Here is a 26,083-nt window from a genome sequence, read left to right on the forward strand (position 1 = left end):
TACACCTAGGAGTGGGATTGCTGGATCATATGGTAATTCTAGTTTTTCATTTTTTATAAATTTATTTATTTTTGGCTGCGTTGGGTCCTCGTTGCTGCGCACGGGCTTTCTTTAGTTGCGTCGAGCGGGGGCTACTCTTCGTTGTGGTGCATGGGCTTCTCATTGCAGTGGCTTCTCTTGTTGCAGAGCATGGGCTCTAGGCGTGTGGGCTTCAGTAGCTGTGGCACGTGAGCTCAGTAGTTGTGGCTCGCAGGCTCTAGAGCTCAGGCTCAGTAGTTGTGGCGCACAGGCTTAGTTGCTCTGTGGCATGTGAGATCTTCCTGGACTAGGGCTTGAACCCATGTCCCCTGCATTGGCAGGCAGATTCTTAACCACTGCACCACCAGGGAAGTTCCAATATTTAGTTTGTTTTTTGTTTTGGGGGGTTTGTTTTTTGATTTTTTTTGGCTGCCCCATGCAGCTTATGGGATTTTTGACCATGCTGCGGGGCATGCAGGATCTTAGTTCCCAGACCAGGGATCAAACCCGGGCCCCCTGCAGTGGAAATGCGGAGTCCTAACCACTGGACCACCAAGGAATTCCCATAACTCTAGTTTTTTAAGGAACCTCCACACTGTTTTCCATAATGGTTACACCAACTTACATTCCCACCAACAGTGTAGGAGGGTTCCCTTCTCTCCACACCCTCTCCAACAATTTGTTAAATAACAATACTCTTAACCTCACTTCCCCCTTTAGTTCTGCCCTACCTGTCTGTTCTCCTTCACTGCTAAACCTCTTGAAAGAGTCATCTATACTTTCTGTTGTTGGAGAGGAAAAACTTTTCCTCTACCCTCTTAGGTTGAGTCCCTGGGGGCCTGTGAATTAAACTGACAAAAGACAGATTAACAGGAGAAATTATTCATATACATATTGTAGTTTACAAGAGAAGCAGTTAGGTAAGTGGTTAAAGTTAGAGGTTTATATACCTAATTTAGCAGGGAAAAGAAAGGGGGTAGAAATGGCTGTTAGGGAAAAGCAAATGGGTTTCTAGAAGAGCAAATGAGAGATAAGAAAGTCTATGATGGGCTTCCCTGGTGGCGCAGTGTTTGAGAGTCCGCCTGCCGATGCAGGGGACACGGGTTCGTGCCCCGGTCCGGGAAGATCCCTCATGCCGCGGAGCGGCTAGGCCTGTGAGCCACGGCCACTGAGCCTGCACGTCCGGAGCCTGTGCTCCGCAACAGGAGAGGCCACAACAGTGAGAGGCCCGCGTACCGCAAAAAAAAAAAAAAAAAAAAAGGCTGTGATAATAATTGCAAATTTAGGTGCAAGAGGTCTTTCCATCTTCTTGGCCATAAAATTCCCCCAGAGAGAGAATTTACTCCTGGTTTCCTTCCTGACCCTGAAGAGGGAATTCACAGCAGCCTCATTTCCCAGAAGTGTCTGCTTTCCATCAGGAAAAAGAAGCTCTTAGAAGGCTTCTTTCTGCCTCTGTTGAATCCCAATGTCTTCATCTTAAAATAATCTTCACACATGGGCTTCCCTGGTGGCGCAGTGGTTGAGAGTCCACCTGCCGGTGCAGGGGACACAGGTTAGTGCCCCGGTCCGGGAAGATCCCACGTGCCGCGGAGCGGCTGGGCCTGTGAGACACGGCCACTGAGCCTGCGCGTCCGCAGCCTGTGCTCCGCAAGGGGAGAGGCCACAACAGTGAGAGGCCCGCGTACCGAAAAAAAAAAAACAAAACAACAAACAAACAAAATAATCTTCACACAAACTCCAGGGTACTGAATGGGTCCCCACATTGTCTCCAATTCCTGTCTCCCCATTCTTTCTTGAATCCTCTGCAATCACCATTCCACAGCTTTGGCTTCTGTCAGGTAACAGTGCCATCCACACTGCTGGATCTATGGCTGCTTGCAGACCTCACCTCACTTTCCTTCTAGCTGCATCCGACACCCCCTGATCCTCAGCACATACCACACACCTGTTTTCTGGATGCAGCTCAGACTCCTTTGCTGCCTCATCCTCACCTTCCCTCCTGTTCTTATCAGAGTGTTCAGCCTTCTGACCTTTCAGTTCTCTATCCACAGTCATTCCTTGGTGCCGTATATTAATACCATATAGACCCTGATGACTCCCCAATTTATATTTCCTGGCCTGATTTAGTTAATAAATTTAAGTATCTTTTAGCCACAAGACTGTCTAACTGGCATTTCAAACTTACATGCGGCTTTGGTCTGAATGTTTGTGTTCTCCCCTTCCCCAAATTTATATGTTGAAATCCTACTGCCCATTGGGATTGTGTGAGGAGATGGAGCCTTTGGGAGCTGCTTAGGCCATGAGTCTGGGGCCCTCATGAATGGGATTAGTGTCCTTAGAGACCCCCAGAGCTCCCTAGCTCCTTCCACTACACCATGTCAGGACATGGTGAGAAGTCTGGGATCCAGAAGAGGGCCTTTACCCAGCCATGCTGGTACCCTGTCTCAGACTTCTAGCCTCCAGAACTGTGGCACATAAAATTCCATTGTTTATAAGCCACTCAGTCTGTGGTATTTTGTCATGGCAGCCTGAATGGACAAAGACACACATCTAAAACTGAACTCTAAACCTTTCCCCTTCATCCTCCCAGGTGATAGGCCAAAGACCTAAGAGCAGTCCTTGAATTTTCTCATACCTTACATTCTCTACCATGAGCAAATTCTGTTGGTTATACCTTCTAAATGTATCCAGAATCTGACTTCATTTTTTTAATTTTTTATTGAAGTATAGTTGATATACAATGTTGTGTTAGTTTCAGGTGAACAGCAAAGTGATTCAGTTATACATATATATATTTTTTTCAGATTCTTTTCCCTTATAGATTATTACAAAATATTGAATATAGTTCCCTGTGCTGTACAGTAGGTCCTTGTTGGTTATCTATTTTGTATACAGTAGTGTGTATCTGCTAATCCCAAACTCCTAATTTATCCCTCTCCCTCTTTCCCCTTTGGTAACCGTAAGTTTGTTTTCTATGTCTGTGAGTCTGTTCTGTTTTGTATATAAGTTCATTTATATAATTTTTTTTTTTAGATTCCACATACAAGTGATATCCTGCGATATTTGTCTTTCTCTGTCTGGCTTACTTCACTTAGTGTGATAATCTCTAGGTCCACCCATGTTGCTGCAAATGTCATTAATTCATTCTTCTTCATGGCTGAGTAATACTCCTAACTACTTTTTATCAGCTAACCCCAGGCACCACCATCCTTGGATTACTCCATTCGCCTTTTGTTTTCCCTGCCTCCCCTACCCCAACCATATGTTGCTAAACACACTCAAAGCAGATGCTAAAATCCATATAATGATGTACAAGGCCTTATATCAGGTGTCAGCAAACTACAGCCAGAGACCAAATCTGGTTAGCTGACTCTATTTGTAAATAAAGTTTTATTGGCACACAGCCACACTCTTTTGTTATGTACTGTTTATGGCTGCTTTCACACTGCAGACTTTGACCAGAGACCCTATGGCTGGCAGAGCCTAAAATATTGACTACCTGGCCCTTTACAGAAAAAAGTTCACTACCATTGCCCTACAAGACCTGTCCTCTGCTATCTCTCTTCCTTCACTTCTGCTCCAGTCTTCCTGGCCTTCTGGGTGTCCTTAGACTTGCTAGACGAGCTTCTACCTTGGGGGACCCTCTGTGTTACACTCCCTGAGGTTGTTTCTTCTGACTACAACTCTCTTCTCTGGAACATCCACTGCCTTCCCTCCTTCAAGTCTGCTCAGATGATACTTTCTCAGTGAGGCCTTTCCTTACCGCTCTTTCAAACTGTAATGCCCCTCCCTCCCCCCACCACGATGTTTCTGCTTGATTTCTCTTCAAAGCACGGTCGATGAAAACATTAATCAGTCTATCTAAAAAAGAAATAGAAAATTTTATCTGAGCCAAATTGAGGATTATAACCCGGGAATAGCCTCTCAGAAAGCTCCGAGAACTGTTCTGCCTGTTAGAGGTCAAGGCACAGTTATATAAGTTTTTGAGACACAGGGCTGTACCTTAAATGACGTATTACTGACAGTGTACACAATCTAGATCTATACCAAGTGAGTAGTGGTCATGGGTCATTGTGGCCCCTTACAAGATTAAGAAGGAAGGTTTTCTCCTAAGGAGTTGTGACCCTTGATGAGATTAAAAAGGAATGTTATCTCCTAAGGAGGTCTGATTAATGCAGACGCAGAATACACAATACTAGTGAAGAGGCCCAAATGGGCAAAGGAAACATTTATGTTTAAATTTTTCTCATCTTGCCATAAAATAGGAATTTTATTTAATCAGTACTCGCCTTTTAAACTCTCTACATAATTTACGTATATTTTGTTTTTTCTCTATCTTCCTCCATCAGAATGTATTCTCCATGAAGGCAGGATTTCCCCCCCAGTCCTCATTCTGTTCACGGCCATATTTTCAGAGCCAAGGACATTACCTGGCACGAGGGAGGCACTCAATACATATTTGTCGATGAATTCCCTGTTCACGTCCATTTTCTCTTTGGTTTGCTCATTTATTCATGCATTCATTTGGCACATATTTACGGAGTAATCACACAGGGCTGGCCGCTGCTGCAGGCGGTGGTAAAGGACCATAGACAGGCGCCCCGCGCTCAGGAAGCTTCCATCCGGGTCACGGTCAGGGGGTGCTGGAACCAGCTGACATCAGCACTCAAGCGCTGACTGATAAACTTTCAGTAATTCTGCCGTTGTTAAACATAGCCCTTATTTTATTTATTTATTTTTGCGGTACACGGGCCCCTCACTGCTGTAGCCTCTCCCGTTGTGGAGCACAGGCTCCGGACGCGCAGGCTCAGCGGCCATGGCTCACGGGCCCAGCCGCTCCGTGGCATGTGGGATCTTCCCGGACCGGGGCACTAACCTGCGCCCCCTGCATCGGCAGGCGGACTCTCAACCACTGCGCCACCAGGGAAGCCCCATGGCCCTTATTTTAAATTATGTAACCTGGCTATATTAAACTATATTAACACAAAGAAAACCACATTTTAATGTAAGAAATATCCAAACTCACCACTCCCTAATTACCTGACTACATTTTATCATTCTTTTATTATTTTTTAATTGAAGTATAGTTGATTTACAATGTTTCAGGTGTACAGCAAAGTGATTTTATATGTATATATATGTAAGTATGTATAAAAGTATATATACTTTTTCAGATTCTTTCCCATTATAGGTTATTTCAAGATAATATTGAATATAGTTCCCTCTGCTACACAGTAGGTCCTTGTTCTTGATCTATTTCTTTGCTCTTGAGGTTATGGGCATCTATTGCAAAGGAAACATTTATGTTTAAATTTATTGCTTCAGGCGGCGAACGGCACCTCCTCCGGGAACCCCAGCACGCGCTTTCCGGCTAAGTCGAGTCCACGCCTGTGTCTCCTCCCAGGAGGCCGGTTTCCTCGGACTCCAAATGCACCCCGACCAGCCACCTGCCCACCTTCCCGGCGGCCCGCCTCCCCCAGGTGCGGAGGGTAGGAGGGGCAGAGTCTCGGTTGACCTCCACCCGGTAAGCCTCCCTGGACCCGGGATGCCTTTAAAGTGGGAGGGAGGGGCGATCGATCGCTCGAGCCTCCTCTGACTGAGCCTGTGGCGGTCGAGCCGCGGGGATCGGCTGGGAATGCCTGGCGCGCGGAGCAGGTAGGAAGCATGGGGCGGCCGGGCCGGGGTCGCGGGCGCTGGGCGGGAGGTGGGGAGAGCTGGCGGCTCGGGGCGGTGAGGCCGGGAGGGGGTGGGGGCGGGGACAGAAAGGGGGGAAAGCGGGGGAGGAAGGGAGGGAGGGGGCGGGAGGAGGGGAGGCGAGCCGGGGGCGGGGGGGGAGGGGCGGAGGTCAGCCGAGCCGGCGGCGGAGCCCCAGGTGCACATCCCAGGTGCGCATCCCAGGTGTGCGGTCGCGGCCCCGCGGGCAGAGCGGGCGTGGCTGAGTCCGAGCCTTAGGTTCGGCGGCCAGAGCTGCGGGGGGACGGCGGGGGCGGGGGGGCGTCCAAGCATTGGACAGATGCCCGAGACTTTGGGCGATTCTTTCTGCAGGCCTGTGAGGGCGGGATAGGCATTCTCTCTCCTGGAAAAAGTTAATGATGCGGTGCTTTTAAAAAAGGACCTGGCGTAGTCAGATGTTCCCTTTTTAAAACGGCTGATTTTCGATCTTAAAGAGAAGTCTTAGAACTTATCCCCATGTCATTTCTCGGCTAAGGGACACACTTGAGGTCGCGTGGACAGCCGAGAGTAGGCCTTGGTCTTATGTTCCAAGCGCAGGATTTTTCTCATCCCATGAGATTCTGCCATTGCACGTTTTAGAGCTTACCCCCTCTGTTGTGGAATTCATAAAATGCTATTAATCCACATGCGTTTTATTTTGTAGGGAGAAGAAACTGACTAAATGAATAACATGAAGTCCAATAGAATCCTACTTTTTATCATTTCAATTCAGGGGAGTAAAAGTAAATCATTGCTATTTTTCCCTGGTGATTTCTTGTGTTTTACTACTTGAAACACCCAGCTTTTCTAATACTCATGATGTCTGTAGGGAAATCCTCCAAAAAAAGACCTCGTAGAAGTTTATCGAGCAGCAAAACTAAAAAAAATGAATCTAACTCTATTATTGCGTTTTTTAACAACGTACCGCCTGTTAAACTTGCCTGCCCCATTTGTAGTAAAATGGTGCCAAGATACGACCTAAACCGTCACCTTGATGAAATGTGTGCTAACAACGGTGACATCACTTCAGCTGACCCTGGGCATGTTGACTTAAGTTCAAATGTGTCCACAGTAGATTTGACCAATATTGCCTTAGAAGATGTAACGCCAGAGAAGTCGTCACCATCAAAGATCAATTTAACCCCTGGCCAAAGTGATGCAGCAAAAATGGGCATAAAACAGCAGACCAGCCCCTATTTTAAGAGTAATGATGACGCAGTGTGCAGAAATCAAGATGGGCTGAGACATCATAATGTGAAAGTCATCCCTCTGGGAAGCCTGTCATCTAAATTGTCCAGAAGATACATAAAGGCTAAAAGATCAATAGATAAGAATGAGGGATTCGCCAATCAGAGTCCACAGAGTTTCTCGTCCACAGGGGTTAGGAGCCTGGTGGATCAGTGTTCAGAGATGGAAGGCCAGGATCAGCTTTTGGAGAATAGTTCTCAAAAGGAAAACATGTTTGCCTGTAATTCTCTGGAGGAACCAAGCACTCCCGAACATATTGTGGGAGGCTCTACAATAATGGAAGCTGAAGGCCTAACGGCTGCACAGGAATTATTCTCAGATAATGCTCCCGTGTTACCTTCACCAGATTTAACTCTTGGGCATAAATTAAAGTCTGCTTCAGAGGACCATCTTGCAAAGCAGGAGAGTATCAAAGGAACAGATGATAAAGGTGTTGAAAACTGTGAAGCAGGTGGTTGTGAAGAGGTAAAAATGACTTTTGTTTCACAAGCTCCAACCCAGTCATCACATTGGGAGGCAAAATCTCATAATTCTACACACGATGCTTCTATATGGAGTGACAGCCAAGCACTTCCTCCAGAAGGTGACAGTGGCTCAAAGAATGAAAGCACTGACCGAATTCCTTTGGAGCAGGGGTCAAGCTGTGATGTTTCCTGTGTAACAAGTCCAGCACTGCCGGACCATCCTTACTACCTTCGGAGTTTCCTCATGGTGCTGAAAGCCGTGTTTGAGAATGAAGAAGACAGGATGCTCTTTGATGAGCACGAGAAGGGCATTATAACTAAATTTCATCAATTATCAGGTATCTTGAACCTGTTTGCTTTCGAGGCTTTGTTTCCCCTTTGCTGCCCTGATTTGGTCTGAGATGTGATAGGCAGAAATCTCATGACCACAAGCAGTCAGTGTGGTTTTGGGAGTCCCCTGGGAGTACTCATGGGAACCACAGCCAATGAGAGTTCATCTAGAGAAAGGTATGCCTGTAAAAGAGACAAGATTTTTCAGCCTGGTGATGTCTGCTTCTGCAGTATCATCCTTACAAGCTGTACTTTGGTTGTATTGGAAGCAGCTCTTTGTCCTGTTTTTGTATATTTGATGGTTGTAAAACAACCTTTCCCAGATTAGAAAAAAAAAATACAGTGTGATTTAGGAAAGTGTACTTTGCATTTCGGGCACGTAATCAAGCTGACTGTTAGGTGGTTTTGTTGTTTTTGCAGGCCATTTCCTCAAAAATGAAAATAAAATACAGGGAAAAAACAAACCAAGGTATACTCAGGCGTATTTTTTTCCTCCAACAATATTTTAGTTGCCTGGACTCTGCCTTTTAAAGTCAGGGTGTGCAGGAAGTGGAAAATTTCAAGCTAAATTGGTACATTAAAAACGTTTTTGGTCTTTTTTTTTTTTCTTTTCTTTTTAAATTTTGTAAATTAGTACGTTTAAAAACATGCCTCAGTTCCTTGGCAGCCGGCGGTGGCTCTGAGCCAATAGCGCAGGTTTGGAGCAAGAGCGCCCCCACACACCCCCCCCTCACCCCCCGGCCCTTGATGGCTGCTCATCCAAAGGGCCTTGATGGCTCTGTGCAACTGAGTACCTCCCGAGTAGGAAAAGCTTACCTGGGGGCCACGCTGACCTCTAGTAATAGTAGCAGGCCTGAGTCCCAGTAGAGTAAAAAAAAGAAATCCTGAGTGTTACCAATAATGGTTAAGAGAAAGGCTTCGGTTTTACACTCATACAGGGAAACTATGGCTCTGCTTGTGTTACTTTTTAACACGTGGGTGATACTTCTCTGCACAGTTCTTTTTTTTTTAACATATTAAAAAAAATTTGTTTCTTTTCTTTTTTATAAATTTATTTTTGGTTGCATTGGGTCTTCGTTGCTTCGCGTGGGCTTTCTCTAGTTGCGGCGAACGGGGATTACTGTTCATTGCCGTGCATGGGCTTCTCATTGCGGTGGCTTCTCTTGTTGCAGAGCACAGGCTCCAGGCGCGTGGGCTTCAGCAGTTGTGGCTTGCGGGCTCAGCAGTTGTGGCGCACGGGCTTAGTTGCTCCATGGCATGTGGGATCCTCCCGGACCAGGGCTCGAACCCATGTCCCCTGCATTAGCAGGTGGATTCTTAACCACTGTGCCACCAGGGAAGCCCTTTGCACAGTTTATAAAGTGTCCACACAGCTTCCATCTCTACTTGCACTGGCCTCCCCCGATGTGGGTGTGAATGACCCCCACTGACTGTCGTATCCAGGGTGGTCACAGATCTTTGGTTGGATGCTGCTTGCATTCATGTGAGCAATTGTTTGAATAGCTGGTGGCCCCTGGCTTCAGTATGATTGAGAAATAGGAGCAGTTTCCTAATGTAAGTTCTGCAGATTCTTGTGGCTTGCTCTCCACAGAGAATCATCTACAGTGTCTCTGTTGTAAAAATAATTCTACTGCAAGTCGATTTTGTCTCTTTAAAGAAAAAAGGGAAATAAATGTTGAAGATGTAACAAATACAGTCATACCATTTTATTTTATTTTTAAAAATTTTCAGCTGTGCCATGCAGCATACAGGATCTTAGTTCCCCGACCAGGGATCGAATCCATGCCCCCTGCAGTGGAAGTGTGGAGTCTTAACCACTGGACCGCCAGGGAAGTCCCCATACCATTTTAGAGTTAGAAATTTAAAGATAATTTGGGTAATAGGAAAACTTGAGACCAGATTAATTAAATAGCTTGGTGGAGATCACTGCCTTAGAGATGGCCACCCCACCAAAGCTAGACTTTTTTTGGAAAATTCTTTTCAGATGATTTTCAGCCAAAAATAGAATAATGCATATTAAACCGAAAGGAGAGAATAAAATAACGGGAACCCTGGGGGGTTTCTCTTGAGGGAGTAGAAATGTTGGCTAGAAAGTGGGGAACCCGGGTCTTAGGTTTTTAAATGGCCTATAATCATTACCAACTTTGGAACTTTTTTTATGGTTTATACACTAATTATTGAATACATCATCGTGTTTAATCTTTTCACCAACTTTGGGAAGATGGTGTTACTGCCCACCCCCCCTTCCTTTTTATAATAGAAGAGAAAAGGGAGTCTCAGTTCCAAAGACTTGCACAACTGGGGGGGCAGGGCTGGCTTTGCGTCCTCATGCTTCTCCTGTCCTGCGGTGACAGGCATACAGGCCAAGGAGACATCGCCACAGGACTCTGTTTGAAATAAGTTACGTCTTCCAAAGGAAGAACATGATTTTCTTGGAAGATCCGTTGGGTCAGCCTCTGTGTATTTCTAACAGCCTGTTTTACTCACCTCAGTTTACAAAAGTAAATTATAGTATATGTTTTCGGGAAGAAACAGAAGGTTTTTCACTATTTTTCTTAACTTTGTTGCAGCTAGCGGTCAGAAGTTATATGTCAGACTTTTTCAACGTAAATTTGGCTGGATTAAGATGAACAAACTGGAATATGAAGAGATCTCCGCTGACTTAACCCCGGTGGTTAGAGAGTTGACGCATGCAGGCTTCCTGCAGACGGGTACGGTTTGTCCAGGGGAACCAAATTGAAAATCCGACATAGGGAATCCAGTTTCTGCAAAATGAGGGTGATGTTAGTTTGGTGTCATCTCCTGACTGGTGCCTGGTAAATAGTAATTGTGTATGTCTTTTTAAATTGAGTTTTGAATCTTCTTAGGACAACAAATTATTCATGTGTTGTTAAAGCCATCCTCAGCCTGAGTTAAGACTCCTAGGATAACAAAAGATTGCCTGCCGCTGTGTTCTGATGGTCCCAGGCTTAGTCCCGTAAAGTCACCTAGGGATAGATGGGTGTCTGGGTCCACAGGGGAAACTCATCCCTCCTGGCTCTCCTTCCAGCAAGAGCTTGACTGTTCTTACCCAGTTTTCTCATCTTTATGATGGAACAAAGCTGGTTTGTTTGAAGCTAGTATCGCCTCTAAAACCTTAATTTGCCCCCCATGCACACACAGACAGCTCTTATAATTTGCAGGTTGATTGTCTCAGGAATTGTTTCACTGATTTAAGCCCATGTGAATATGAGGTAACCTTGGTTGTCTCATCAGTGGCTTTCACCAGGTACCTACCTGTGTTGAGTACAATATTGTACTGGAAACGTGGGTATAAGGAGGATGAAAGATGTGAGTCCTGGGTTCAAGTTGTGCACAGCTTAGACTGAAATGGGGAATCAAGCCAAAGCCAGACGGTTTCTGTGCGGCAGAGTTTGTAGTACAGAGCAGTAAGTAAGTGCAGTTAGGGTGACGTGGTGGGCCTGGCTGGGGGGAGTGGGGAGCCTTGGGGGAGAGGCCTGGAGGCTCCGTGGATGTGAGGGCTTGTAAGGGATCAGGCAGCGGGACCCCGGGTTCCCTCACATCAGGCCATCAGGGGCACTGGAGAGCTTGTGTCTTCACCTGACCCGGAGGATTAGGTGCAGGTTCCAGAAATCTACAGGTGTAACAGGCAAGCCAGGTGAGCCTTGACTTACCTTCATTTATTTTTTAATAAATTTATTTATTTATTTTTGGCTGCGTTGGGTCTTCGTTGCTGCATGTGGGCTTTCTCTAGTTGCGGCGAGCGGGGGCTACTCTTCGTTGGCTCGCGGGCTCTGGAGCGCAGACTCAGTAGTTGTGGCTCGTGGGCTTAGCTGCTCCGCGGCATGTGGGATCTTCCCGGACCAGGGCTCGAACCCGTGTCCCCTGCATCGGCAGGCGGACTCTCAACCACTGCGCCACCAGGGAAGCCCTGAGCCTTGACTTACCTTTAAATGACAGTTACGCAACAAAAGCAGAACCCCAGTGGCCTAACGCTGCCCTCAGTCCCGCCCAGGTCCCACCGTGGTCTGCACAGCCCAGTGGGGTGTAGCCCTGGCCATCCTCTCACTCTGCTCCCCGGGTGCTCTGGCTGAGTGCACCCCTCCTTCAGAGCCTGTGCCTGCTCCCACTCGGCTCACCCCCTCATGTCATCCAGCTCTGCTCCGTGTCACCTTGTCGGGCACTTGCATGACCACCTAGTTTTAAATACGGCCACCTCCCGCCAGTCCAGTTTGCCTTGCCCAGCTTTGCTTTTCTTTCTTCTTTTTTCCTAGTTCATTCTTCCTCCTTTTATTTATTTATCTTAAAAAAATTTTATTGAAGTATAGTTGATTTACAGTGTTGTGTTAATTTCTGGTGTACAGCAAAGTGATTGTTATACATATAAGTATTCTTTTTATATTCTTCTCCTTACGGTTTATCACAGGATATGGAATATAGTTCCCCGTGCTATGCAGTAGGGCCTTGTTGTTCATCCATCCTATATATGCTAGTTTGCATCTGCTAATCCCAACCTCCCAATCCATCCCTCCCACCCCCCTCCCCCTTGGCAACCACGAGTCTGTTCTCTATGTGATTCTGTTTCTGTTTCATAGCTATGTTCATTTGTGTCATATCTTAGATCCCACATGTAAGTGATACCATACGGTGTTTGTCTTTCTCTTTCTGACTTACTTCACTTAGTATGATCATCTCTAGGTCCGTCCATGTTGCTGCCAGCTTTCTGTTTCTTTGTGACAGTTGTCAGCCCTGACATTTATTATGCTAGGAGGTAAGCTCCCTGTGGGCGCAGGTGCAGCTTGTTCGCTGTATGCCCTGGGCAGGTGCTACCTGGCAGGCAGTGTACACGCAGTGAGGACTTGCTGCCTGGAGGAAGATGGCCCTGCCCTAAGCTGTGGATGCTGTGAAGGCAGAGACCAGCCAGCTCTGATTCAGCTGCATCCCGGGGGTCAGGCTTGCTGTCTGGGTCCCTTAATAGTGTGATGCACACATGTGTGCCGAGCAAGTGACCCCATGAAAGTCTTCTCAGCCCCGGGCCTGTGTGGGGAGAGGACAGCTGATGAAGAGTTGACTCTGACCTGCTCTGGAGAGGCCCAGCCGTAGGTTCTGTTGTGAGCGCTGTACCAGTGGCTATCCACGTGGGTCTTTATTTTATTCAGATTTTCTTTTACTTCTTAGTGAGAAGTTCTGTTGTTTTATAACCTTTGTGAAATATCTGTTTTCCATAATTTTTAACAATCCGTTTGGCAAACTAAAATTTCTACAGTGGCATTTCATTTTATTTGCATGTGAATTTTCTTCTCAAAGTAAATAAATCTAGAAAACAGTAAGCTTATTTAAAAACTACTTTTAAATTTTTTTTTTTTTTTTTTTTTTTTAATATTTCAGAATCTGAGTTGCAAGAACTGTCTGAGGTGCTCGAGCTCCTTTCTGCTCCGGAACTGAAAGCCCTGGCAAAGACCTTCCACTTGGTGAATCCCAGTGGGCAGAAGCAGCAGCTGGTGAACGCATTTCTCAAATTGGCCAAACAGCCTTCAGTCTGCACTTGGCGCAAGAATCAGCCTGGCATTGGTGCAGTGATTTTGAAAAGGTTTTGTGGCTATTGTTATAGTAAAAACATTTGAAATGTTGATAGCACGTATTTAATTTATTTATTTTTAAGCTGCGTTGGGTCTTCGTTGCTGCGCATGGGCTTTCTCTAGTTGCCGAGAGCGGGGCCTGCTCTTTGTTGCGGTGTGCGGGCTCTGGGTGCACGGGCTTCAGTAGTTGTGGCATGAGGACTCAGTAGTTGTGGCTCGTGGGCTCTAGAGCGCAGGCTCAGTAGTTGTGGCGCACGGGCTTAGCTGCTCCATGGCATGTGGGATCTTCCCGGACCAGGGCTTGAACCCATGTCCCCTGCATTGGCAGGTGGATTCTTAACCACTGCGCCACCAGGAAAGTCCTGATAGCACATATTAACTCTTACGATGGGTGGTACGTGTTTTCAGATTGTAATTGTCTTTTTCAATTGCAGTTAGGTTGAGAAGGCGGTGAACCATTATTATAAAGACTGGATTCTTTCTTGGTTTATTATTCCTAATTCTTAAGATACCACACTGATTTCTAGGACCAAGAAAAATCAGGAGGCAAGAGATTAGAGGCACTAGGCCCTTGGCAAATTCTAATATTTTTTTATTCAAGAAAAATGCAGTTTTAACTACTATTCTTATAGGAGTTTGGAATGTCGGTCCCCTGGACCTCCTTGGGACTCCGCATGGAGATGGAGGAGGAGGGTGTTTTCTGGCAGTCTCTGTAGGTGAATGGTCCTCAAGTAAATGGTGGTGTGATGGGAATCCCACCCCTGTGTCCTCTCGGCTCTGGTGGTGGCACTGATCTCTGCACGCCCCAGGGATGCCACTCTGCTTTTGGCTTAATAGCTTTTGGGCTGGTAGGAAAGTGTGAGGTCCTCCACTAGACCAGTGGCTCTCAGCTGGGGGCGACTGTGCCCTCCAGGGGACACCTGGCATCGTCTGGAGTCGTTTTCATTGTCATGACTAAGGTGGGTAGTGGGTGCTACAGGCATTTAGTGAACGGAGGCCAGGGATGCAGCTGAGCATCCTCTAGTTCACAGCCTGGGCATCCCACCCCCAGGAAAGAGTTACACGGCCCGGATGTCAATAGCGAAACCCTGCCGTGTGTGGTGTTGCAGTTGTTGGAGCCAGAGGGCCCTGGACTTAACATGCCGCCTTACCAAGAGCCTTTGGTAGTGACGTTCTACATAAATACCTATTATTTCATCTCAAGTGTCACTGGAGTCAAGATTTGAGAATTGCTGATAACACTTTTATGAGTTTTCCTGGTATTTCACATGTTCAGGACCAGCGTAAACCCTATCCTGCTCTTTTATTGAGGCAAACAGTGCGTGAAATCGTTTGCAGATACAATTTCATCTAATCCTCACCGTGTTCCTAGGTGGGGCTCTGAGCCCCAGAGAGGTTAAGAAATGCTTTAAGTCACACAGTTGGAGGTGGGAGATTTGCTTCAGGCTTAGAATAACGCATGCTGTTTAGCTTGAAATAATTTGTGAAATCTGACATCCAAATGCTTAAAAGCCAGAGAGTTATTTCCATATCATGTATTTTTCAGAGCTAAAGACTGGGCGGGACAGTCTCTGAGAGTGTGTAGAGACCCCCGGGCCGTGTTCTCCCGGGTCCTGCTGCTGTTTTCACTGACCCACGAGGTGGAAGAGGAGGAGGCGGCCTGTGGCGGGCAGGGCCAGCTTTCTACAGTGCTGCTGGTCAACCTTGGCCGCATGGAGTTTCCCAGGTATACCGTCAGTCGGAAAACCCAAATCTTCCAGGATAGAGAGGATCTCATCAGGTAAGGGCGTGTTTGCTCTCTATGAAATCTGTATATTTTAAAATTTATGTAGAAGGCTTTGTTATTATTTTTTGCCATCCACAACAGAAACATGAGTTCATAGCCAAAATCGTTGTTTTAAAAAATTTATTTATTTTTAAACTTTTGTCTGTGTTGGGTCTTTGTTGCTGCGCGTGGGCTTTCTCTAGTTTCGGCAAGCGGGGGCTACTGTTCGTTGCGGTGCGCGGGCTTCTCTTGTTGCAGAGCACAGGCCCTAGGCACACGGGCTTCAGTAATTGTGGCTCACGGGCTCTAGAGCGCAGGCTCAGCAGTTGTGGTGCACGGGCTTCGTTGCTCCGCGGCCTGTGGGAATCTTCCCGGGCCAGGGCTTGAACCTGTGTCCTCTGCATTGGCAGGCAGATTCTTAAGCACTGTGCCACCAGGGAAGTCCTCACTTTTGATTCTTGATTTAAGGTTTATGACTCAAATTTAGCAGAAATTGATTCTGATATTTGATTTTAGGAAAGTTGTTTAAGTGTTGTCTAGTATGTGCTTTAAAAAATAAACTATTGAGATTATTGTATCAAAACAGGGTCAGTATAAACTGATTTTAGCCCATTTTGCCATAGTTATCAGGAAATTCAATATCCTATTTGTGTTCAGTTAGAATAACTTTTTTAGTCAAATCTTCTAGTAAGAATATTTCTTCTGACTGTACTTTCTTTTGTCTCATGTCCTTTTACATCTTTGTTTTTAGTGACTTGGTGCTATTCTCTTTGGTGAGAACTCTGAAGCCAGGCTCCAGTCTCTCTAACGAACCATGAATCTACTCTGTGCCTTAGTTTACTCATCTGCAAAATGGGGAGATAATAGTACATTCCCACAGATCTGTGCTGATATGTGAGGCGTGCTTAGAGCCTGGCCTGTGGGGATTGCTCAGTGCATCTTAGTGGTAGAATTGTCATCATTACTGCGTATCTAAGGGAGGTTGCTTTTCAGTTCTATGGCTGACAAAACCATGGTTGACAAGTTCAGAAGTGGGGAGGCTAGGGAGAAAAAATAAACCATCATGTCTTTTCTTTAGAAAGTAGTATCCTATAAATGTTAAAAATAAGTCAACATTCTTTTGTTATGCAGAGGGCTGTAGCACGGAAATGAAATCTGGTTGAAGTGACTTCAGGAAGGGGGATTATACAACACCAGTAGTGTGACACCTGGTCTGAGGAACCTTTCCCACCACCTTGGTACTTGAAATAATCGATCCTTTCTTTTCTTTTCTCATTTATTCAGTGCCCGTGGGTTGAGTGTTGAGTACCTATTACGTGCCCGGTGGTGGAGCTGCAGTGTGAACAGATAGGGTCTTTGCCGCCGTGGGGTTGCGCTTGACTGGGGAAGACAGGAAAGAAAACAGAATAATATGATAACTGCGGGGCGGGCTGGAGAAGTCCTATGTAGATACTGTGAGGCAGAGAGTGTCCCCGAAAGGTTGGAATTGAGGCTTGAGAATGAGGAGGAGCCGGTCCTGCAGGGGTCTGGGTGCCCGCGCCCAGGCTCCGTGGGCAGGAGAGAGCTTGCTCACCTCTGGCCAGAACCTCAGGGGCCGTGTGAAGGGGAGGTTGGGCAGGACCGCAGGTCAGGGGACGCTGGGCCTCAGAGCCCTGGTGAGCCGACTGGGTCATATCCGCTGGATGGGGAGCTGGGGAAGGGGTTTAGGCAGGCGAGGGATCTGGTGCACGTTTTATAAAAGCGTCCCGTGGAGTGGTGGCTGGGGGGCGGCAGGAGACTAATTGAGCGTTGGTGGTCCGGATGGAGGGCTCGGCTGGGCTGGCAGTGGCGGGCATTGTAGAGAAGTGAACGTGCGAGCTGCTTTGGGGCAGAAAAGGCGAGACTTGATTCTGATTACATTGTGATTGTGATAGTGATTAGATTCGCGGGGAGGAAAGGAGTGAGTTTTGGTGTGGGTGGTGGTACCATCAGATGAGATGGGGCCTCGGCGGGGAGGGCCGGGATGCCAGGTGGGGATGCCCCCAGCCCCATGACTGAAGCTGCCCCGTGTGGTACTGGGCGTGCCATCAGGAGCCCAGGACGGAGCTTGGTCTGGAGAGGAATTGGAGTCACCAGCACGCGGCTGGGGATGAGGTCCCTGAGGGAGAAGAGGAGGAAGGAGCTTGGCAGCCAGCGCCGAGGGGTTTGGCAGCACAGAGGAGCCGCCCCCGGTGGCAGGGAACCAGGGGTGTATGTGGTGGGCGGACCGGAGAAGAAGGTGTGTCAGGATGGGGCTCGATTGAACGCCCGGAGGAAGGGCAGTGAGGTAGAGTGGGATGGCCCACGGGGGTGGGTGGTGGACGGCAGGAGCCGCGCTCAGGGAGGGGAAGGTCGGTTCCAATGGGCTTCGGAGAAGCAGCCCCTGCTGTGGCGGCCTGCGACGGCAGGGCGGTCTAGTTCCCTGGTGTCTTAAGGGTAGGAGATACTCGGGGGTGTGTGTGTGTGTTTGTGCACGTGCAGATAAACCCATAGAAAGGGAGAGGCCGTCGGTGGAGGAGGAGGAGGGGACCTCCTGGGCCCCGGAGCACCTGCAGGAGGACCGGGGTGTGGGCAGGGTTGAGGCTGCCGTGGTGGAGGCTGGGGACCCCTCGAGCAGGGCTGGGCCGAGGTGTGCGAGCACATGCCGAAACCAGCCGGCCTGGCTCTGCGATTGTCTTCAGCACGATTCGGGGAGTTGGTGCAGGCCCAGAGGAGTGAGCGGCCAGGGCACCCCGACCAGGGTGGGGCTGTGGCCGGTGTGTGTTCTTCCCCGGGCGTGGTCTGTGGGCCTGCAGGACAGGAGGCACTATGGCTGGGACAGGGACCGTGCTGGAGGTGGGGTCTTGGTGAAGGTGGGGAGCTGCTGTCAGCAGTGAATGAGCTGGAAGGATTGGGGGCGGGGATCAGTGGAGGAGATGCTCGAAGTCAGCATCTTGAGGGTGACTCGGTCCATTGGGGACAGAAGGTCTCAGTGGCCACGGGCACGTGGGTGGCTGAGAAGAGGTTGGAGAATCGTGTTATCAGGGAGGAAGGAGGTGGGGAATTCTGAAGTCGTGGCCGTCGTGGCGGGAGACCCAGGGAGACCAAGGCAGAGGGGACAGGGACAGGGGTGGGGGGCGCTGGCAGGTGCCCGCAAGGAGGAGGCGTGGGCTTCGGAGGTGGGGGCTTTCAAGGAGGAAAGGAGGATTTGGAGGCGGAGGTGGGAGGGAGGAGGATGCTTCCGTCCGTCTGGGCCCTGAGTGAGGAGAGCTGTCCCTGCTTGAGGGGGGCTGCGGGGAAGCCGTGCTCTCAGCCAGGTGCACGGAGGGCAGGAGACAGAGATCGGGGTGCAGGAGGGATGCTGTTCTTGGCAGCGCAGGGGTGGGGGGGAGGTTTGGGAGACGGGAGGGAGGGCTGGTGACCGTGCAGGCGGCGATGGCGGCACCGTGGGGCTGGTGCTGGGCTCAATGGGCTCGTGAAGAGGGGGCTTGGTTCAGGTGGGCGGGAGGGCACTCCTGCCGGGTGGGCCAACCTCCGGGCACCCTCTCCCTGTTTCTCTTTCCTTATCGACCTTAGAATTGTCCAGTTGCACATTATAAGAGAGTTAGATCGAAGAGTTCATGAGCAAATTTTTATATTTAGAGGCCATTTCTTTTACTCTCTTTTTAAAAAAATTATTTTATTCAAGTATAGTTGACTTACAATGTTAATTTTTGCTGTACAGCAAAGTGATTCAGTTCTACATCTATCTTTTACTCTTATGTGATAGTATTTGCACATATTGCTCGTGCATGCTTTTTCTTTTAAGTGTGAGTCCAGAACGCAATGACGGTGCCCTCAAAGTGATTGGGCGAATGTCTCAGGTGCACTGACAAGTTGTCTTTCCTCACTGAAGTGTGTTCATAACACTTCAGCATTGCCGTCTCCCAAAGACTGTCCCTGAAGTTATTTTTGAAAATCCCAAATAGTTGTCTTAGCTCGGGCAGCATCCCTCTGTGTGCCTCTGGCTCAATGATTAAATTACCAAATCCACGCTTGTGTGTAATTCTGAAGTCAGTTACCTGTTTACAGGGTTGCCAGATTGCTGAATGAATGAATGGATGGATGAGCATCAAAAGTCAGAAAGGAAGCGCGGATCAGTATTACATGCATATAATGGGATGTGTTATGTAATAGTGCGGTGTGAATGTTTTCATCTTTCCGGTTGGGTAGCCTGTCTGAGTTTTTCTAGGCCACTCCCGTGGGGTATACATCAAATTATTACTGAGGTAAAATGTAACGCTCGTATTTTCAAAAGCAGAGTTACATGTGGTGGACAGGATGTGGAATTTTGTGTGTCAGTGCTCGTTCACCCCTGAAGCTTGGATGGCCTGGCCCCCCCCGCCTCCTGCAGGTACGCAGCGGCCGCACACATGCTGAACGACATCTCCACCGCGATGGCCAGCGGGGCCTGGGAGGAAGCCAGGGAGCTCGCTCGGTGTGCAAAGCAGGATTGGGACGGACTGAAAGGCCACCCGTCCCTGAGGTGAAGTGGTTCTCGGGTCCCTGTCAAAGTTTACTGTCTAGCCGAGTTGTTCTAACTGCTTAGAACAACTAAGGAACTTGGGTTCCTGTCGGACAGAGGTTGGTAGCCTCTTCCGTGGAGGGCCAGCTGGGCGGTGGTCAGGCTCTGCCAGCCACATGCTCACTGGCCTCTGTCCTGCTGTGAGCACGCCCGGCCCTCCCCACCCACCGGAGCGAGTGGGCGGGGCTGTCCCAATGCAGGTGTGTTTGCAGACACCGAAATGTGAGTTTCATGTAATTTTCATAGGCCACAGACTATTTTTCTCCTTTTGACTTATTTTAACCATTTAGAAACGTGGAAATCCCGCTGGGTTTGTATAAAATCAGGTGGGGGCCCTGTGTCTGGCCCGAGGGCGGGCGTTTGCTGACCTGCAGCCCTCATTTCACACCGCTTTCTGGGGGACCTCGGAAGGGTGGCTGTGAGAGCGTAGATTTGTGGTGTAGAAAACCGCACACGACAGGCAGTGTTCCGAATATATCTTCTTAAAAGGTAGGAATTCAGTCTGCTCTGTCACTTCTTGTGATTGTCTTACAATACATAAACAAAGCACTAAACTGCTGGCCTACGTCTTTGTTCTAGATACCACGAGAAGTTACCACTGTTTCTCCGCTGTTTTACCGTTGGTTGGGTTTATACGAGGATTTTGTCCCGGACCGTTGAAATACTGCAGAGACTTCACATCTACGAGGTGAGTGCACAAGCCCCCGCCCCCGGCTCTTACCGAGGGGGCCTGCCTGGGTCATGACTTCTCCCAAGTACTTGGTCAGCACACGGCGATGCGACGAGGGCCTGCTTCCCGCGGGCACCTGCCATCTCCTGGTCGGTAGGAAGACGGCCGAGGGCGACCTGCTGTTCCGCCAGCTGTGAGCTGATGCCTGTGCACCAGGATGGCCAGGTGACGGTCAGAGCTCCGCAGGGAGCCGCTGAAGGTCTCTGCAGCCGGAGCTTAGCCGCCGTCAGAACCCCCCGTGTGACAGGGAGGGTCTCCCCAAACCCCTGAGGCAGAAACCTCACCTCTGCTTGTGTTTCCCTGGCAGCAGTAGTGGACGGTCTGGAAATAATTTATAGTCACGAATGAGAAGTTCGGTTGTATCCCTCCTCGTATTAAACATTGTGAGATTGCTGGAGTTAGCGTCTGTTGTGTTGACACTTGTGTAATTGAAACATGGTGTTTTACAAAGAGAATGTGCTAGGGCTGGGCCAGTGGGTCCCCCACGAGGGGTCTGTGGACCCGCCCCAGAGGCCCTGTGGGGTTGGCTTCGGGGAATCTGCGAGTGTGTCTATGGGGTTTGTGCCCTTTTTCTCAGGAGATGCGTTAGATCCTTCAAAGAGATCCGGGAACCACCAAAGATGAACATGAAGCGTGATCAGTAAACCTAGACCAGAAAGTCCCCCTGTTGAGGTGGGGTGTTTGGGTGAAGACCCCCTCATTCCTGTCCTGCCCCCTGCCCGTCACAGCCTCGGCCCTGTGACCGGCTGGGTTCCCAGACGCACATGGGCCTGCAGCCCAGCCACCGCTCCTGCCCAGGGTCTGACCACGTCCGGCCCGCGCTGCCGACCTGGTCTGCAGAGAGTGCCGAGCTGCACAAGGTGGCGGGGGGCCTGCTGAGAAGCAGGGGGCGCCTCCGGAGCTCAGGCCGCTCCCGAGGGACGTCCCAGGGCCCCTCTTGGCAGTCCGGGTCCTGAGCCTTACTTTAGAATGGAGAGGGATGCTGTATAGATATACTTTGACAATTTTCCTGACTACTCAGTATAATGGCAGACTCTTGATGTATAGGTGTCTAATGCGTGTCCCTTGTTGCCACAGGAAGCCGTCAAGGAGCTGGAAAACCTTTTGTCCCAGAAAGTGTACTGTCCTGACAGCAGAGGCCGGTGGTGGGACCGGCTGGCTCTCAACTTGCACCAGCACCTGAAGCGCCTGGAGCCGGTACTCAGCCGCGGGAGCCGCCCAGCCTTTGTTCAGTTTGGCATACATTTAAAAATATAGCAAACTGTTAATACCTTAAAAATCTAAATGTAATTAGAACGTTGATTTTTTTTAACTTTTAATTTATATTGGGCTATGGTTGATTTAGAGCATTGTTTTCTTTTTTTTTTAATTAATTAATTAATTTTAAAATTTTTGGCTGTGTTGGGTCTTCGTGGCTATGCGTGGGCTTTCTCTAGTTATGGTGAGCGGGGGCTATTCTTCCTTGTGGTGCGTGGGCTTCTCATTGCGGTGGCTTCTCTTGTTGCGGAGCACAGGCTCTAGGTGCGTGGGCTCAGTAGCTGTGGCTCGTGAGCTCTAGAGCGCAGGCTCAGTAGTTGTGGCGCATGGGCTTAGTTGCTCCACGGCATGAGGGATCTTCCCAGACCAGGGCTCGAACCTGTGTCCCCTGCATTGGCAGGCGGATTCTTTTTTTTTTAGATGAGGGTGAGTTTATTGAGAACAAAGAGCAGAGTTAGCGAGGGGCGCTGCAAATACAGCCGGCCGATTTCCTGATAGACCAGGGAGAACCTACCAGCAGGTGGATTCTTAACCACTATGCCACCAGGGAAGACCTTGGTTTCTTTTTTTTTTTTTAATTTTTATTTTATATTGGACTATGGTTGATTTAGAACGTTGATTTCTAAAACATCCTTCTTTGTCTGTGTTCTTCCAACCCCAGAAGAAGTAGCAGGGGCGTGAACATGTGGGCGACCGTGGGGTTGGTGGATGTGTCAGCAGCGGGATCCTGTCGGGATTCAGGGATGAAGTTCTAGGGGTGGAGGGAGCTGGACGGTTAGATGTGTCCGCCTTCACACAGTTTTGGAAATGGTGGTTTTGGAAATGGTGGTTGTATTCACTCGTTGCCCGGGGCCTCCTGGGAGAAAGATGGATGGAAGGCGTTCCTCCCACCATGCGACGTGCTGTCTGACTCAGCAGGGCGGGCGCCTTCCCTTCCAGGCTCTGCCTTCTCTGTGGCGGGGACCTTGTGAGTCCGAGGACACCGTTCGCGGCCAGCTGCTGCAGCCAGCAGGGCGGGGCCTCCCGAGGTGGCGACAGTAGCCCTCTTTGTGGCCACCTGCGGTGCCCTGTCCCTGCCAGCCTCGTGTTTGCATTGAGCAGAGGGCACTACGGCTCTGGGAGCTTTTGTTTTTCCAGGGGCAGGTCAAGTGAATCAGGATGATGGAGGGCTGGAAAATTTGACCATGGCGGCGGACGATGACATACTATTTTTACTGCCGTAACCTGAAAAGGTGCCTTGTTACCTCAAGTGCTTCCAGCCAGGAGAGCTGTTTCCTCTCCCGGAGGCGGGTGTGGTGCTCCCGCCTGGTACTGATTCGGGCTGACAGGGCAGGAGAGGCCTCTGGTGGCCCCTCACCCAGCGGGGACAGAGGGTGTGTGCGCGCTGCCTGTCTCTTTCATTGAAATAAAGGTTCCAAAGAGTTGATAGACTTTCCCCTTGCTCGGATCTGCTGATAGGAGTGTTCACTCATACTCCGAGGTTATCTTTGAGACAGATGGAAAACCCTGGTTCCTTTTCGCCTTTTCCCAAGAATCTTCCCAGCCGTGCTCGTAACCCCTGTTATTTTGTCACCGTTCCTTCCCTTCTCTACATCAGTCTCCAGGGAGGGCACCTGCCAGCCCAGCAGAGGCTCATGCCTGCAGGTGCCCAGCAGCCAGCCGGCCAGGCCAGGCTGAGCCCGAGGCTGCCCCTCCCTGCGGCCAGCCCGGCTCCCATGGGGCTACAGAGCTGGCGGCAGCCCCACCTCGTTCTCTGCTTGATTCCTCTGGACCACCCCACTCTGATGGCCTGATCTTCACTGATTTTCAGGGCTTTTAAAAAATTTTTTATTCTTTTATTGTAGTAAATATATATAACAAAGAAAACTTGCAGTTTAACCATCTCTAGGTATACAGTTCAGTGGCGTTAATTATACAGCTGATCCTTGAACAACTCGGGGATCGGGGCGCCGACCCCCCCTGCCCCCACACAGCCAGAAATCCACGGATAACTTTGTAGTTTCCCTCCATTTCTGAGGTCCTGTGTCTGCAGATCCAACCAACTGTGGACCGTGCAGTGCTGTAGTCTTTATTGGAAGAAATCTGTGCACATGTAGACCCGAGCAGTTCAAAACCGTGTTGTTCAAACATCATCACTGTCTGTTCCCCAGATTTTTCATCCTCCAAACAGACACTCTGCTCCTGAGAAACAGTTACTCCTGCTCCCTCCTGCCCTGGTTCCTGGCTACCTCTAGTCTGCTTCTGTCTCCAGGAATCTTCCATGAAATACCCAGAAGTGGAATCATGGAATCTTTGTCCTTTTGTGCCTGGCTTATTTCAGCAGCATAACATCCTCAAGGCTCATGCATGTTGTAGCAGGTGTCAGAGTGTCCTTCCCTTTCAAGGCTGAATAATACTCCATCGTGTAAACGGACCACGTTGTGTTGATCCACCATCTGTAGATGGACACTTGGGTTGTTCCCACTTTTTGGCTGTTGTGAATAGCACTACTGTGTACAAATATCTGTTTGAAACCCTGCTTTCAGTCGTGGTGGGCGTGTACCTGGACGTGAGGTTGCTGGGTCACGTGGTAATTCCATGTATGACTTTGTGAGGAACTGCCAAACCGCTTTTCACAGTATTTGGATCATTTTTCCATTGTTGCCAGCAAAGCACGAGGGCTCCAATTTCTCCCACATCCCCGCCGACACTTTTTATTGTCCATTTTTCTGAGTACAGTCATCCTAGTGGGTGTGAACTGGTATCCCATGTAGTTTTCAGTATTTTTGTTTATTTGTCCAGCTCTGAATAACCTTAGAAAATGCATAACTCCTTCAAACCTAAGATTCTTCTCCCTGTAAATGAGGCTCCCTGGGACTGGGAGGTGGTCAGACGGCCGGGCTTCTGCCCTAGAGGTGCCTGCTCTGCATACCGAGCCCCTGGGTGGTGCCCCGAGCACGCCCCGGACCAGGTCCCTCTCCCCAGCCTCCTCCGTCTCCTGAGGGTGTGGCAGCTGAGATAGGCTGTGTCCACACGTGTGACCAGGACATAGTGTCTGGAGCACGGCTGCTTGTGCCCCAGACATTTGCATCGGGGTCTGTGCTGCTTCTGTGCTCGGCATGGGACCTAAGGGAATGTCCTTGTCTCTGGAAGGGCTGCTTTGCCCACCACTAATTAGCAAAATGAATGATTAATTAACAGTGGGGTTTCCCGTCACATGAAACGAGGGGATGCTGCACGGGGACTTCAGGACGCTGACAGGCACCGTGCTCTTTGCTAGGCCATCAAGTGCATCACAGCAGGGCTGGCGGATCCGGACGTGCGGACAGGCCACCGCCTCTCGCTGTATCAGAGGGCCGTGCGCCTGCGGGCCTCTCCCAGCTGCCAGAAGTACGCGCACCTCTTCCGTCAGCTCCCAGAAGTCACTGTGGATGACGTCAAACATGTAAGTAAATATTCTTGGGGCACTTGGGATGAATTTTTGTTTTTATTCCTGAACACAGCCTTAGAGAGGTTTTCAGCGCATGTTTCTTGTCGACTCCAAAGACCCTCTGGCTTGCTGTGGGCAGCGACCTGGCCTCGCCCCCGTCCTCACCTGGGCGTTGGGAGGCTGGGCCGGCAGGGGCTGTGACTCTGTAAACTCCTGAGTCAGCAGCTCACAGCCTTTCCAGGTCCCCCTGCCTGGTCAGGGCCCCAGAGAGCAGGGGGCCGGGCTGTGACCTGCATCCTCATGGGCACCAAGGTGCGGGTCACATGGCCTGGCACCACGCTGAGGATGGGCGGTCTTTCGGGGGCGGAGGACAGTGTGTCCTTGGGGTAGCAGAGCCGGGTGTGCAGGGCTGGAGCAGGAGGAAAGCTAATGGCGGTCCTCCCCCCCCCCCCCCCCCCCGCAGGTGACCGTCACGGGCCGGCTCTGCCCACAGTCTGGGCCGGGCAAGTCTGTCTTCGTGCTGGAGGCTGGGGGGACCGCCCCTGCCACCGTCCTGTGCTCTGTGGAGGAGCTGGCGCTGGCCCATTACAGACGCTGTGGCTTCGACCAGGGTAACGCCGGGGCTGTGTGGCCACAGTGGGTGGTGTCCCACCCCACAGCCAATGTCCGCACCTGCCACCCGTGAGGGCGGCGCCTTCTGGGGGGACGCGAGGACCAAGGGAGGCCGGGTTACCCTCAGAGCTTGTGTCAGGCAGGGGGACAGGACGGGGCAGAGGACCGCGAGATGCTGCCGATAGCCAGCCGGTCAGAGGAGGGCAGCCGGGGCCAGGCTGCTTCCAAGAGGACCCGGCAGTCTGGGGGGGTGGGTGGCGTGAAGAGGATGGAGGGCCGAGCCCTGACAGGACGTCACGCCTGGCACCAGAGACATGGTTGGAAGAGTCGTGGGTCAGATTCCTTGTAAAATGAGCTCTCTAGCCCATGTGAGGGAGGAGAGCAAATGTCAGTAAGAA

General features: G+C 49.8%; 1 protein-coding gene across 3 annotated transcripts in view; it reads left to right on the forward strand.

The window, feature by feature from the left end:
- The first annotated feature begins 5,410 nt into the window (after nucleotides 1-5,410).
- FAN1 (FANCD2 and FANCI associated nuclease 1) overlaps nucleotides 5,411-26,083 on the forward strand; it is a 28,443-nt gene continuing 7,770 nt past the window's right edge. The window contains exons 1-10 of one of the 3 annotated variants that reach the window (XM_029238522.1): nucleotides 5,411-5,542; nucleotides 6,395-7,780; nucleotides 10,343-10,483; nucleotides 13,161-13,362; nucleotides 14,898-15,131; nucleotides 19,507-19,638; nucleotides 20,257-20,365; nucleotides 21,485-21,634; nucleotides 24,924-25,088; nucleotides 25,537-25,684. In XM_029238522.1, the coding sequence (XP_029094355.1) occupies nucleotides 6,547-7,780; nucleotides 10,343-10,483; nucleotides 13,161-13,362; nucleotides 14,898-15,131; nucleotides 19,507-19,638; nucleotides 20,257-20,365; nucleotides 21,485-21,634; nucleotides 24,924-25,088; nucleotides 25,537-25,684 (2,515 nt within the window). In that variant the 5' untranslated portion in view covers nucleotides 5,411-5,542; nucleotides 6,395-6,546. The remainder of the gene's footprint in view (nucleotides 5,543-6,394; nucleotides 7,781-10,342; nucleotides 10,484-13,160; nucleotides 13,363-14,897; nucleotides 15,132-19,506; nucleotides 19,639-20,256; nucleotides 20,366-21,484; nucleotides 21,635-24,923; nucleotides 25,089-25,536; nucleotides 25,685-26,083) is intronic. The other 2 variants (XM_029238520.1, XM_029238521.1) reach the window with 2 other exon arrangements.

The sequence above is a fragment of the Monodon monoceros genome, unplaced genomic scaffold (assembly GCF_005190385.1).
Source record: "Monodon monoceros isolate NGI ecotype Baffin Bay Population unplaced genomic scaffold, NGI_Narwhal_1 Super_Scaffold_21, whole genome shotgun sequence".
NCBI lineage: Eukaryota > Metazoa > Chordata > Mammalia > Artiodactyla > Monodontidae > Monodon > Monodon monoceros.